This window comes from Bufo bufo, chromosome 2, assembly GCF_905171765.1.
Source record: "Bufo bufo chromosome 2, aBufBuf1.1, whole genome shotgun sequence".
Taxonomy (NCBI): Eukaryota; Metazoa; Chordata; class Amphibia; order Anura; family Bufonidae; genus Bufo; species Bufo bufo.
This window is the reverse complement of record NC_053390.1, coordinates 276,485,383-276,500,223: the sequence shown is the minus strand read 5'-3', so window position 1 is coordinate 276,500,223 and position 14,841 is coordinate 276,485,383. Positions and strand designations below refer to the sequence as shown.

Below are 14,841 nucleotides of genomic sequence, written 5' to 3'. Positions count from 1 at the left end.
CAAGCTCACACACATACCATGCCTAGCTCACGTGTTCAACTTAGTGGTTTAGCGGTTTCTCAAAACCTACCCCAATTTGCCTGAGCTACAGGTGAAGGTACGCCGAGTGTGTGCCTATTTCCGAAAGTCATCTACAGCTGCCGCCGGTCTGGCAACACTGCAGCAGTGCTTGCAATTGCCAGCTCACCAACTGTTGTGCGACGTGCGCGCGTACTGGAACTCCACGTTCCACATGTTGGCCAGGCTTTGTGAGCAGCAGAGGGCAGTAGTGGAATACCAGCTGCAACATGGTCGTCGCATTTCCAGTCAGCTTCTGCTCTTTACAAGCGACGAGTAGGCATGGAATACGCAACTTTGAGGAATCAACACAGATGGTGAGCAGCGATGCCGCTATTATCAGCGTAACCATCCCACTTCTGTGTATACTGAAAAGCTTGCTGCTCACAATGAAGACGGACACCTTGCATGTGGAAGAGGTGTGTGGCAAAACCAACCTCGCCACTGGGTTTTAGAGAGGACTGGCTGCTGGCCTCTTGCCCCTGGATTATGGGCCATATACTAACTTTTAAACCCCTGAACCTATTCAAGTGAATTTTGGATAGGTTTGTCCCAAAGTTATACTGTTTAAATTGATGTAAGTTATATGTATGGCCAATGTAAACTCACAAAGTTGTAACAATTTATAATAAGTTTAACTTGTCAGCTTGGGAGGAAATGCTGGGTGTATTTCTATTGTGCCATTGTCCCATTGTGTGTTTAGAGGGTGATGTCTGTTCTGTTGTCCTCACATGTGTATTGGCGATCTCCCTTTGTCCTCAGAGATAATTGGATTGCTCCTCAGGTTGTCTCCGGGACAGAGAGGAGGAGACCATGATGCATTGTGGGGATATGTTGTATCGGTCCTATGTCACAAGTCTTCCTTCTGGTCCCCTAGGGGCGTGTACTTACATTGTATGTGTTGTAACATATTGATTGGCTGTATTTCAAACCCCTGTGGGCGGACCTGTATTTGCAACAACTGTAATAAAAACCAGGCTGGGTGTGCCAGCACCTCAGACCACTGCTTGACCCTCAACACGGAGCCTTGTCTCGTTATTGGCGGTATTCACTGTATGCTGTTAGAAGACCGATTGCCAGAAGTGTAAGCTGATCCCTGTTCGTCTGCTAGCAGCTATTCGTGAGGTTCCAGTTTGGAGTGCTATTTTGTATCCAGTTCGGGAGGTTGGTGTCCTGCAGTAGCTGTGCCTGTCTCTCAGAAAGGGGCTTATCGCCTAAACGGATTTTAACCCCTTGTCTGCAGAAACGGGTCCGTAACAAGGTGGAAATGGGGGAAGACAGTACACAGGGTGATAGCCAGACCACTGAGGAGGAGGAGGAAGAGGAGCAGGAGACGGTTTCCTCCGCTACAGAGGGTAGTACCCATAGTAGGCTTATTCCATCTGTTCAGCGTGGATGGGCCCAAGAGGAGGAAGAGGATGAGGAGATTGAGAGTCATCCTCCTGATGAGGACAGCAAAGTCTTGTCTGTTGGGACTCTGGCACACATGGCTGAATTTATGCAGCCTTTCCTGTGACCCTCGCGTTATACGCATTTTAGCCAACACCAATTACTGGTTGCTCACCCTTCTCCACCCCTGTTACATAGAGAACTTCTCATCTATCATTCCTGAGAGGACTAGCAAAATGGTGCAATACCAAAAGGTCCTTGTGGAAAAATTGCTCCAAAAATTTCCAGCTGACAATGCTGGCAGTAGAGTACGTAGTTCCTTGGGCATTCACCAGAAAGAAAAGGCCTTTTATGCTGCTGTATTTACATAAGACAGGCACCATTCTTTGTTCTGGGTAGCGGCGGATATGTGTGGGCTGGCATGAGGAAATTCAATTAAACGTGGTCATCACAGGTGTTGAATTCCTGAGAGATCCATGCCTCATTCATTTTTAGAAATGTGAGGTAGTCCACACTGTCGTGAGCTAGGCGAGTGCGCTTATCGGTCACTATCCCCACTGCTGCGCTGAACGTCCTTTCGGACAGGACACTCGACGAAGGGCAAGCCAAGAGTTCCATGGCAAATTGTGCCAGCTCTGGTCACAGGTCAAGCCTGCACACCCAGTACTCAAGGGGTTCCTTGCTTCTCAGAGCGTCCACATCGGCCGTTAACCCGATGTAGTCGGACACCTGGATCCGGAGGGCAGCTTTCGATGGGTTGGCTGCAAGAATGATCTCATATCCGAAGTGACCAACACATCTTCAAACCGCAAAGCTGAATTTCCTTTTGCTTTGTGATAGCAAATAAATTTTCCCTAAATGGCGGTAATTAAAAAAAAAAAATCATACTTACCTACTCTGTTTGAGCGTGAAGAGCCAACTCCCGCCATCTAGATCTGCAATCAAGATGGCGGCAGCCGGCTCTTCATGATCAAACAAAGTAGGTAAGTATGATTTTTATATATTTTTTTATTTTACACTGTCTTATAACTGTCAGATGCCATGATCAGTTATGAGCGCGGCATTTGAGGGGTACAATGATGGGTGCCACTCCCTGTCATTGCACCGACCACTCACAAACAAATGTGCTTATTGATGAAGTAATTTGTTACTAAGCAACTTTTTTTTGCAAAATTCTGCGAAGCAGCCAAATCAGATTTTGAGATATAGGAGTTAAAAATTCAGTCTGTTTGCAAAGTATCTCAGTCCCATCAGCTGACGGCTCATTTGAAGCCTTATCTCTGACCTCATAAATACTCGTTATAGCTAAATTATTATCAAACTGTTAAGAATATGGCTTAAATCAATGTTTATGAGGTCAGGAGTAGAGATGAGCGAATTTCATACTTTTTAATTCGTTCACGCTTTGTTTGGTGGTAAAAGCAGAATTGTGTTATGGATTCTGTTACCACGGACCATAATGCAAATCTATGATGGAATGCATAAAGGAATGCCTTTAGAGGCATTCCATTATTCATTCCATCATAATAGAAGTATATCGGCTGCAAAAGGGATCCCTCCCATTTCCGTTATGCAGGGGAGCCCTCTCCTGCATAACGAAAACGGGACGGATCCATTATGCAGGCCAAAGACTTCTATTATGACAGAATGAATAACGGAATGCCTCTAAAGGCATTCCGTTATGCATTCCATCATAGAATTGCGTTATGGTCCGTGGTAATGGAATCCATAACGCAATTCTGCTTTTACCACAAAACAAAGCGTGAGTGAATTTCATAACATGAAATTTGCTCATCTCTAGTCAGGAGATCATAAATAAGGCTTCACAAGAGCTGTCAGCTAACAGGACTCAAAAGTGAAACTCTGAAAACAGACAGATTTTTTAACTCTTGTAACTCAAAAGCAACTGAACATTTTTTTTTATATAGATCTAATGAAAAAAAATAAAAAATAAAAAATAAAAATGCAGTCATAAAAAATTGCCCTGAAGGTGTCCAAAGCAAAAGGAATATTATAACAAAGTAATTAATTGTTTTGTAGAAAATACTATATGTTCTCATTAGGTTATTTGTGTTACATAACAAGAAAAGAACATAAGTCGATACAAACTATTATTCCTTCTAGATATGTACTGTTGAAATTTCATCTTTTGTTGTGCAAACAACCAGGCACAGTCTACTCTAAAATATATTGTGCTCAAAAACATGTACATATTAATATAAGAAAAAATATTTCTTAATTTGCCGTAATATTTGTAAAATGTTTCATTATAGGAAGTATGAACAAGTGCTTTCTCTTTCAGTTGGCAGGAAGCAGTTCATGCGATTTGAGTGGGCAAACAAGGCCGCCAGTGTGTTGGGGTGTGATTGTGAGGAGCTTTCCACTGCTGTCTTCAAACACCATCTCAAGCACATCATTGAACAAGTAACACAAGGCACAAGAGGTGGTAACCAAGAAGAAGATGTCAAGTCAGGTATGGTAACTGGGAGTAGAAAATGTTTAGTTTTTTTTTAGCATTTTATAGATAAGTATGTGTTGGTAATTGATGCTATAGTCCTGCTTTGACAGCCTTTTATACACACTCAACCCTAACCTTAGGAGTGCTAGAGCAAAATAGTGATACTGTTATGTATAGATATAACAGGAAACTCAATGTATTTATGTCAGAGCCAAGTTGTTGCAACCAAATGGTATGTTCTTTAGGTCTAATTTGCATAAGCAATGTTGATTGTCTGGTGAAAGTACTGGAGAGGTCATAGTGGATAACAGACCATGGAGCAAAATGGTAAACACCATTGACATTTTTTATGCACATGTCTAAGGGCTCTTTCACACTTGCGTTGTCCGGATCCGGCGTATACTCCACTTGCCGGAATTACACTTCGGATCCGGAAAAACGCAAGTGTACTGAAAGCATTTGATGACGGAACCGTCTTCAAAATGCTTTCAGTGTTACTATGGCAGCCAGGACGCTATTAAAGTCCTGGTTGCCATAGTAGGAGCGGGGAGCGGTATACTTACAGTCCGTGTGGCTCCCGGGGCGCTCCAGAATGACGTCAGGGCGCCCCATGCGCATGGATGACATGTCCAATGCGATCACATGATCCATGCGCTTGGGGCGCCCTGACGTCACTCTGGAGCGCCCCGGGAGCCGCACGGACGGTAAGTATGCTGCTCCCCCGCTCCCCGCTACACTTTACCATGGCTGCCAGGACTTTAGCGTCTCGGCAGCCATGGTAACCACTCTGAAAAAGCTAAATGTCGGCTGCGGCAATGCGCCGAAACGACGTTTAGCTTAAGGCCGGATCCGAATCAATGCCTTTCAATGGGCATTAATTCCGGATCCGCCCTTGCGGCAAGTGTTCCGGATTTTTGGCCGGAGCAAAAAGCGCAGCATGCTGCGGTATTTTCTCCGGCCAAAAAACGTTCCGTTCCGGAACTGAAGACATCCTGATGCATCCTGAACGGATTTCACTCCATTCAGAATGCATGGGGATAATCCTGATCAGGATTCTTCCGGCATAGAGCCCCGACGATGGAACTCTATGCCAGAAGAAAAGAACGCAGGTGTGAAAGAGCCCTTATACGGTGTCCAGCATTACACAAATTGCTTGTTCCTGAGTAACCTAATGCTATAGCGTACCCTACCATGAAAACAGGAATTTCATTTTTAGGGAATTATTTTTCAGGACCCATAAACTGTCATTTAAAATGCTAGAAATGCTTAAAGGGACTATTCAGTTTTTTTTAAAACTTTGCATCCCAGACAGCTGTACTTGTAGAAAAATCCATACTCACCTTCTCCCCGCTGCTCTGGTCTGCTGCTGAGTTTACATGCTGCACCGGAACACATCACTGCTGAGGTTAGTCATTGGCTGCAGTGGCAGATCTGAACCCACCCATGTGGGAGTTGACAAATGAGGATCAGAAGACCAATGAAGAGAGCCAGGTGCCAGATTGGAATGGGGAACAGGTGAGTATGGATTTTTCCATGGGGACAGATGGCTGGGTTGCAAATAAAAACAAACTGGACAACCCTTTAATGTTTGGCAAGTTGGCAATGGTTATTGTAAAGTAGTTTATGAAGTGCACAATAGTATATCCTGTATTTACTTATTTTGTCTTTATTGGACAATTGCAGTTCTGTTCTTTTGAATGATGCTGTGCTGCAGTACTAGAATAAGTTTGGTGCTGTTTCTGAAAGCAGCCATCTTTTTCTGATCTATTACAACCCCTTTTATTTATGATTTGTATATACACTGCTCAAAAAAATAAAGGGAACACTTAAACAACACAATGTAACTCCAAGTCAATCACACTTCTGTGAAATCAAACTGTCCACTTAGGAAGCAACACTCAGTGACAATCAATTTCACATGCTGTTGTGCAAATGGGATAGACAACAGGTGGAAATTATAGGCAATTAGCAAGACACCCCCAATAAAGAAGTGGTTCTGCAGGTGGTGACCACAGACGACTTCTCAGTTCCTATGCTTCCTGGCTGATGTTTTGGTCACTTTTGAATGCTGGCGGTGCTTTCACTCTAGTGGTAGCATGAGACGGAGTCTAGAACCTACACAAGTGGCTCAGGTAGTGCAGCTTATCCAGGATGGCACATCAACGCGAGCTGTGGCAAGAAGGTTTGCTGTGTCTGTCAGCGTAGTGTCCAGAGCATGGAGGCGCTACCAGGAGACAGGCCAGTACATCAGGAGACGTGGAGGAGGCCGTAGGAGGGCAACAACCCAGCAGCAGGACCGCTACCTCCGCCTTTGTGCAAGGAGGAACAGGAGGAGCACTGCCAGAGCCCTGCAAAATGACCTCCAGCAGGCCACAAATGTGCATGTGTCTGCTCAAACGGTTAGAAACAGACTCCATGAGGGTGATATGAGGGCCCGACGTCCACAGGTGGGGGTTGTGCTTACAGCCCAACACCGTGCAGGACGTTTGGCATTTGCCAGAGAACACCAAGATTGGCAAATTCGCCACTGGCGCCCTGTGCTCTTCACAGATGAAAGCAGGTTCACACTGAGCACATGTGACAGACGTGACAGAGTCTGGAGACGCCGTGGAGAACGTTCTGCTGCCTGCAACATCCTCCAGCATGACCGGTTTGGCATTGGGTCAGTAATGGTGTGGGGTGGCATTTCTTTGGAGGGCCGTACAGCCCTCCATGTGCTCGCCAGAGGTAGCCTGACTGCCATTAGGTACCGAGATGAGATCCTCAGACCCCTTGTGAGACCATATGCTGGTGCGGTTGGCCCTGGGTTCCTCCTAATGCAAGACAATGCTAGACCTCATGTGACTGGAGTGTGTCAGCAGTTCCTGCAAGACGAAGGCATTGATGCTATGGACTGGCCCGCCCATTCCCCAGACCTGAATCCAATTGAGCACATCTGGGACATCATGTCTCGCTCTACCCACCAACGTCACGTTGCACCACAGACTGTCCAGGAGTTGGCAGATGCTTTAGTCCAGGTCTGGGAGGAGATCCCTCAGGAGACCGTCCGCCACCTCATCAGGAGCATGCACAGGCGTTGTAGGGAGGTCATACAGGCACGTGGAGGCCACACACACTACTGAGCCTCATTTTGACTTGTTTTAAGGACATTACATCAAAGTTGGATCAGCCTGTAGTGTGTTTTTCCACTTTAATTTTGAGTGTGACTCCAAATCCAGACCTCCATGGGTTAAATTTATTTTTTATTTTTGTGTGATTTTGTTGTCAGCACATTCAACTATGTAAAGAACAAAGTATTTCAGAAGAATATTTAATGAATTCAGATCTAGGATGTGTTATTTTTGTGTTCCCTTTATTTTTTTGAGCAGTGTATATATTGTGGGGATTCGTTCTGGTAGACAGGAGTATTGGACGCAGTATAGAGGCAAAGACCAGTTTGTAACTCAAAAACTTCAGTGTTTTATTCAAACTGATGGCAACAAAACAGTACAACAGTCCACTTGCAGTTTTGGTGTTCGTTCACACCTAGACAGTTCATACAGCAAAAACAGTGACCTTTTATCCTGGGTGTTAATCTACACCCGGTCGGCATAGCACAGGACAGAGCAGTCCTCCCGGATTCAGGCCTCCAGCCTGGCACAAGGCTCAGATCCCACAGAGATTGCCAGAGCTCCAATGTCAGATTGAGATCATCACCACCATCTGACACTGCTGGCTGTTTTTTATAGGCCTCTCAAAACCCAGCCTGAAATGTGGGGAGTAGCCACCCACCCAGCACTTTGACTACTACCAGTCCCGGATCAGCTATTACAAATATACAAAATAACAAGGTGTCAAACAGCAACTGCTGCTGACACGTGAAAACTGGCTGTTACTCCACCAAGGCCAGGAACCTCGGTGACACATACCTTCCGTCAACGACGGTCCCTATGCTCCTTCCTACATACCTCCCCCCTTTGTTCAACCCTGAGGGTGTGAACACTTGCCAGACAGTGTACCCAGGACAGGGCATCTGCGTTTCCCTGCGAGCGGCCTGCCCTGTGTTTCACCTAGAACTTGAAGTTCTGTAATGACAAGTACCATCTGGTGACCCGAGCATTCCTCTCTTTGGCCTGGTTCATCCACTCGAGAGGGGAGTGGTCAGTCACCAGACTGAACTTTCTCCCTAACAGATAATAGCGGAGATACTCGAGTGCCCACTTGATGGCCAGGCACTCTCTCTCCACTATACTGTATCTGGTCTCGGCTGAGGTGAGTTTGCGGCTCGGGAAAACAAGGGGATGTTCCTCCCCATTGATTTCCAGAAAGTACAGCTCTGAAGCGTACTTCAGAGGCATCGGTCTGTACCACAAACTCCCTCTTGAAGTCGGGCGTCACCAAAACCGGTGACCCGCACAGGACCGACTTCAACGCGGAAAAAGCCTTTTCCGCCTGGTCATTCCAGCGGACCATCACAGACTTCCGTCCCTTAAAGAGCCCTGTCAACGGAGCCGCTAAAGTGGAAAAATGGGGAACGAACCTCATATAATAGCCCACCATTCCCAGGAGCGACTTTACTTGCCTCGTGGTGACAGGTCGAGGCCAATTCCGAATCGCCTCTTTTTATTCACTTGGGGTTTGATAACTCCGCGTCCAATGACGTACCCCAGGTACTTAGTCTCCTCTAACACTATCGCGCATTTCTTTGGGTTAGCGGTCAGTTCAGCCTTCCTAAGGGAGTCCACTACAGCCTTCACTTTGGGTAGATGACTTTCCCAATCGGTACTGTGGATGACAATATAGTCCAGGTAAGCCGAAGCGTACCGACGATATGGACGCAGCACAATGTCCATGTGCCGTTGAAAAGTGTCAGGGGCACCATGCAGACCAAAGGGTAACACCTTATATTGGTACAGCCCCTCTGGTGTGATAAAGGCAGTTTTCTCTTTGGCAACCTTCATCAAGGGTACCTGCCAGTATGCTTTGGTGAGGTCCAAAACAGAAAAATACCGGGCTTGGCCTAACCTCTCAATAAGCTCATCCACCCGAGGCATGGGATATGCATCAAACTTAGAGATCTCGTTTAGTTTTCGGAAGTCGTTACAAAACCGGAGTGTCCCGTCCGGCTTGGGTATTAGCACTATAGGACTAGCCCACTCACTTTTAGACTCCTCAATGACGTCTAGCCTCAGCATCATCTACACTTCATCTGAGATGGCTTGTCGCCGAGCCTTGGGTATGGTTTTAGCCGGACTTTTGCCTGAGGCTCAGTGACAATGTCATGCCGAATTGTGGAAGTGCATTCAGGGAGATCCGAAAACACATCTGTGTTCCGGCTAATAAACTCCCTGGCCTCCTGATACTGCTTAGAGGAGAGGCTGTCAGCAATTCTTACTGTGGCAGCCGTTTCCCTTGCTTCAGACAGAGGGGCCGAAACCGCTTCCCCTAGAAAACCTGGCCGCGGGCTGTCTTCAATACAGGTTTCCCTATCTTTCCACGGTTTGAGTAGATTCACATGGTACACCTGCTCCGGCTTTTGCCTCCCTGGCTGGTGTACCTTGTAATTTACCTCTCCAATTTTTTATAGTACCTCGTAGGACCCCTGCCTCCTGGCCAGGAACTTACTGTCCACGGTCGGCACCAGAACTAAAACCCGATCACCCGGGTTAAAGATCCGGACCCGAGCCTGCCAATTATAGATCCGACTCTGGGCTTGCTGAGCGGCCTCCATATGCTCCCTGACAAGAGGCAAAACAGTCTCTATCCACTGTTGCATCTTGGTAACATACTCAAAGACACTTTTATGCAGAGTGGGTTGCTGTTCCCACGTCTCTTTGGCTATGTCCAACAAACCACGAGGAAGTCTGCCATATAGCAATTCGAAAGGCGAGAACCTAGTAGAGGCCTGGGGTACCTCTCGCACATCGAACATGGGATAGGGCAGAAGAAGGTCCCAGTCCTTCCCATCTTTAGACACCACCCTTTTTAACATGGATTTTAGTGTTTTGTTAAACCTTTCAACCAGACCGTCCGTTTGCGGATGGTACACGGACGTCCGTAACTGTTTGATATGCAGCAACTTACAGAGTTCCCTCATGACCTTGGACATAAAAGTGGTCCTCTGGTCAGTCAGAACCTCTTTAGGTAGCCCCACTTGGGAGAACATCTCCATTAGGTCCTTAGCTGTAAGTTTAGCCTCCGGGTACCAAGTGTGTAGTCTAGGACGACCAAGATGTGTTGTTGTCCTCTAGCGGACTTCGGTACTGGGCCTGCGAGGTCCATATCGATTCGCTCAAACGGAACCTCAATGATCAGGAGAGGTACCAAGGGACTGTGGAAAAGGTGCTGGGGGCTAGTTGCCTGGCAGGTCGGGCAAGACTTACAGAATTCATCCACCTCTCTAAACACATTGGGCCAGTAAAACCGGTCCTGTGTTTTCTGCATTCCTAGATGACCCCCGAGAACATGTTGGTGGGCTAACTCTAACACAAGTTTGTGATAAGCCTGAGGCACCACCAACTGTTCAATAGGTTCACCCCACAGCTGGTTTACTCGATACAACATATCCTGCTGAACAACAAAACGGGGAAACACCGACTCGGCCAGTCCTCCACATCTCCCACCATTACTCTCAGACGGGTTGTCTCCCCCTCTTCCACCGAAGTGGCAGTCACCTCTACCACTGGCTCTTCGGCCTCGGATTCCCAGGGTTCTGGCCTCCCCCCGGAGCAAGGCCAATCTGATGGGGTTATCCCTGTCTCATGGGTCTCAGTAACTTTCATAGAAGGTCACAGTGCGGGAAACCAGGGAAGTCTCTCCCTTTTATAAGTTCGTAGTGCAAGTTTGTGGCAACCGCCATTTCGTCCACCTGCCAGCCCCTGTGGTTAGAGACACCAGGGCGGTGGGATAGTCTTTTAAGTCCCCATGGATGCACATGACCCCGGCTTTCCAGCCAGTATACTCAGCGGACCGTACCAGGGGAGCCCTTACTAGGCACACCAGACTCCCTTAGTCCAGCAGGGCCTCGCTGGAGTGTCTCCCACTTCCACCCGGCACAAGTGATTTAGAGTTTTTGGGGTGCCTGCTGCACACAGCTTCCTGGCATATAACGAGTGACGGAAGTTATAGTTCGTGTCCATTAGTTCCACCTGATGGGGAGAGTCAGCTTGTACATGGCCAGGCTCCCGACACAGCCAACAGATATTCGGAGCCTGGTCCATAGGGGGTACATCCCGGGCAGGTTTGGTTGGCACAAGTCCCCGGGTCTGGGGTGGAGATTTATGGGGTTTGACTTCCCCCCTCCCGAAAGAACCCTCCTTAAGATTCATAGTAGCCTTGTAGCGCTCTACCAGGTCTAATATCTCCAGGGCATTGCCAGGAGACACCTGGCCAATCCAATGCTGGAGAGGGGGTGGCAGTGCCCTCCAGAAGATATCGGCCAAAAGTCTATCCAGCATAGCCGTGGGACTCGGCACATCAGGCTGTAGCCACTTTTGCAAAAGGTGGAGTAAGTCATAATATTGGGGTCTCGCGTGCTCAGCCGCCTTAAACCCCCACTGATGTACCCGCTGGGCCCGTACCAACACATTCACCCCCAGTCTGGCCAAAATCTCACTCTTTACTTTCTGGTAGTCGGCCGCTTGATCGTCCGGCAAGTCGAAATATACCCGCTGGGAATCGGATACCAGGAATTTAGCGATGACCTCACCCACTGGTCTCGGGGTAGCTTCTCCCTTGTGGCCACTTTCTCATACATCGCCAGGTAGGTTTCGATGTCGTCTGCGGGTGTCTTCCAGACATCGTGGACACTCGGGGAATGCTCCTGCTGTTTGCAAAGCCATCACATGTAGCAGCAACCGGTTGGTCTCTTGCTGCTGCTTATTAGCCTCGCGTTGGTGCAGGTTTGTCTCCCGCTGCTGCAGATTAGCCTCGATGAGGGCCTTCACAATGTACGACATACAACCGTGCCTGAAAAAAATGCAGAAACCAAAAATATCGGCGTTCACACCAGCCTCACTGCTCGTGCACGCATCCTCCACCAATTGTGAGGATTCGCTCTGGTAGACAGGACTATTGGACACAGTATAGAGGCAAAGACCAGTTTGTAACTCAAAAACTTCAGTGTTTTATTCACACTTATGGCAACAAAACAGTCCATTTTCAGTGTTGGTGTTCGTTCACACCTAGACAGTTCATACAGCAAAAACAGTGACCTTTTATCCTGGGTGTTAATCCACACCCGGTCGGCATAGCACAGGACAGAGCAGTCCTCCCGGATTCAGGCCTCCAGCCTGGCACAAGGCTCAGATCCCACAGAGATTGCCAGAGCTCCAATGTCAGAGAGAGATCATCACCACCACCACCTGACACTGCTGGCTATTTTTTATAGGCCTCTCAAAACGTGGGAAATAGTCACCCACATAGCACTTTGACTACTCCCAGTAAGAGCCATTCCGGATCAGCTATTACAGCTATACTAAATAACATGGTGTCAAACAGTTGCTGACACATGAAAACTGGCTGTTACTCCACCAAGGCCAGGAACCTCAGTGACACATACCTTCCATCAACAACTGTCCCTTGCGCCTTCCTACAATATATATATTTATATATATATATATATATATATATATATATATATAAAAAATATATATATATAAAATTTACTAAGCTTTTCAACTATGAAGACATTGACACCAAGTAAGACATTGCTAAATTGTGCACTTGCACTGTAAAATGCACTTATTGAAAGCATCTTAAGTATACAAACAAAGATTTTAAAAGTTAAATAGGTCTTTTTTATGTAAAGCTATATCTCATGTACTCTAATGATTGAATTTGATCAGTGTTTCTCTGGGCCCTAACTAATTTGTTCCATCTTAACTTTTATCAACAGTCATCTATCCTGTAGAAAAATATCACCTTTTCTTCTCAATAGGCCTAGAGCTACACATTTGAAAATTTAGAAATATTCCTCAAATGTACTTAGGTAGTTATTAATTCAAGCCTATGCGAATAACAATATTTCTTTATTACTGAATATTTTATATAGAGATGGGATGGTGGAAGTTTCCTAAATAGGATTAGGCAATGAAGCACCACAATTTTTTGGGTAATATAGCATAGCTTTGGGTGTATAGTGTAGCATGGACTGTTGATAAAGGAAAATATAATGTGCCAGTTGGTGTGCCATATATGGTCTGTCCACCTTCTTGGCTCCTTCTTACCCTCAGAAGTGGTGTACCTAATTCAGTCTTATGAGTCTTGTGTGCAGCCTCCATTTTTTAAGAGGCAGAGAGGAGAGCAAGGTCATCATACTGCACTTGCTCTGCACATGGTTTTATCTAGAGCAGCGAGGTACTCATATTGCAGTGTTTCCAGTGTATTCTATGTGATGCTGATCCACCTTGTCCTCTCCTGCTTCTGGTGTATAAGAGTGACAGGGAGAACTCTAACAATCACAAGCAGGAAGCAGAACAAAGAAAACTGCTAAACTTTCCTGACTCACACCAAATTTGTCTGCTATCTGTGAGTGCTGTATGCAGAAAGTCCACTGCTTTGCCATGCTTTCCTGCTTCTGGTTTCACTCTGTCAGCTTTTACAAACAGAAGAGCAGGGGAGTGCAGTGTGATGCTCAACAGCAACTACAATCATACAGGGGGGCTCAGCATCCCATGTTTTTATGATCAGTAAGAGTCCCTGTGGTTAGACCCCTACAGATACGACACTTTTCATTTGTTCTTTGGGAGTTCTATGCTAAGGCTACCCCTAGGTTCTTTACCAGAGGCTGCTGTGAGGCCAGATACACATTGCTGCTATGGACACAGGTTACATCTGTGGAATTAGTAGCAGAAAATTGGCTTAGGCACACTAGTGGCAGACTAGGGCTGCAGATAATGATTATTTTATCAATCGAGTATTCTACCTATTATTTTTACGATTAATCGAGTAGTCTAATAAGAAAAAATGAATTGTGCCATCATCTCTCCCCCCTTGTGCCATCATCTCTCTCCCCTTGTGCCATCATATCTCCCCCTTGTGCCATCGTCTCTCTCCCCCTTGTTTCATAGTCCCTGCTCCCCTTGCCCCATCTCTCCCCTAAGGCCACACTTCAGTTAAAACACAGACGCACTGTCCGTGAAAGCCCAGCCTGCCCTCCTCCTGACACCCAGAGTGCACAGCATTATTGGTTGCTATGAAGCTGTGCACTCTGGGCGACCGCCCCCACCCCCTCGGTGTCACCAACTTACGTTTACAGCAGGGGGGTGCCGCTGACACTCCATAGTTCAGCGCTGCTCTGGGCCTGACGTCACACAGCGTGTCAGGTCACGGCACGCGTACGTCAGGAGGTCAGTGCAGCGAGGGACCATGGACGTGCTGTGGAGTGTCCGGAGGCCCCCTTCTGGAAAGGTGAGCATTCCGAGTGCATTGCTGGCCAGCGGGAGACCACAGAGCGAGAGTAATAACAAGCGCTTTATTCCCACTCCATGGTCACGTGACACAAATGAATCCTCAAAAAATGTAATCGAGTACTCGTTGCAGCCCTATGGCAGACTCACCAGAAAGACCATGGGGGTACAAGAGAAGTAGGCAAGCAGGGTCAAAATTTTGGAGAGGAAGACATGTTCTATGCAGCAAAAGGGTTAATCCAGAGACAAGCCAAGGTCAATTTTCCAGGAGCATCAATATTAACAGGAACAGCAGACAAAGGGTTAATCCAAAAACAAGCCAGTAGGCAGTTCAGAAGTAGGGTCATTATAAGCAGGAACAGCAGACATGGAGTTATTAAGAAGCAAGCCAGTAGTCAAGTCAGCAGGACTGTCAATATATAACATAGAAACATAGAAACATAGAATGTGTCGGCAGATAAGAACCATTTGGCCCATCTAGTCTGCCCAATATACTGAATACTATGGATAGCCCCCGGCCCTAACTTATATGAAGGATGGCCTTATGCC

The 14,841-nt window shown here is 46.8% G+C and overlaps 1 protein-coding gene across 2 annotated transcripts in view; it reads left to right on the top strand.

The window, feature by feature from the left end:
- MYO18B (myosin XVIIIB) overlaps window positions 1–14,841 on the top strand; it is an 884,719-nt gene that overhangs the window by 238,670 nt on the left and 631,208 nt on the right. For both annotated transcript variants that reach the window (XM_040416566.1, XM_040416565.1), the window contains one exon: window positions 3,749–3,919. In XM_040416566.1, the coding sequence (XP_040272500.1) occupies window positions 3,749–3,919 (171 nt within the window). The remainder of the gene's footprint in view (window positions 1–3,748; window positions 3,920–14,841) is intronic.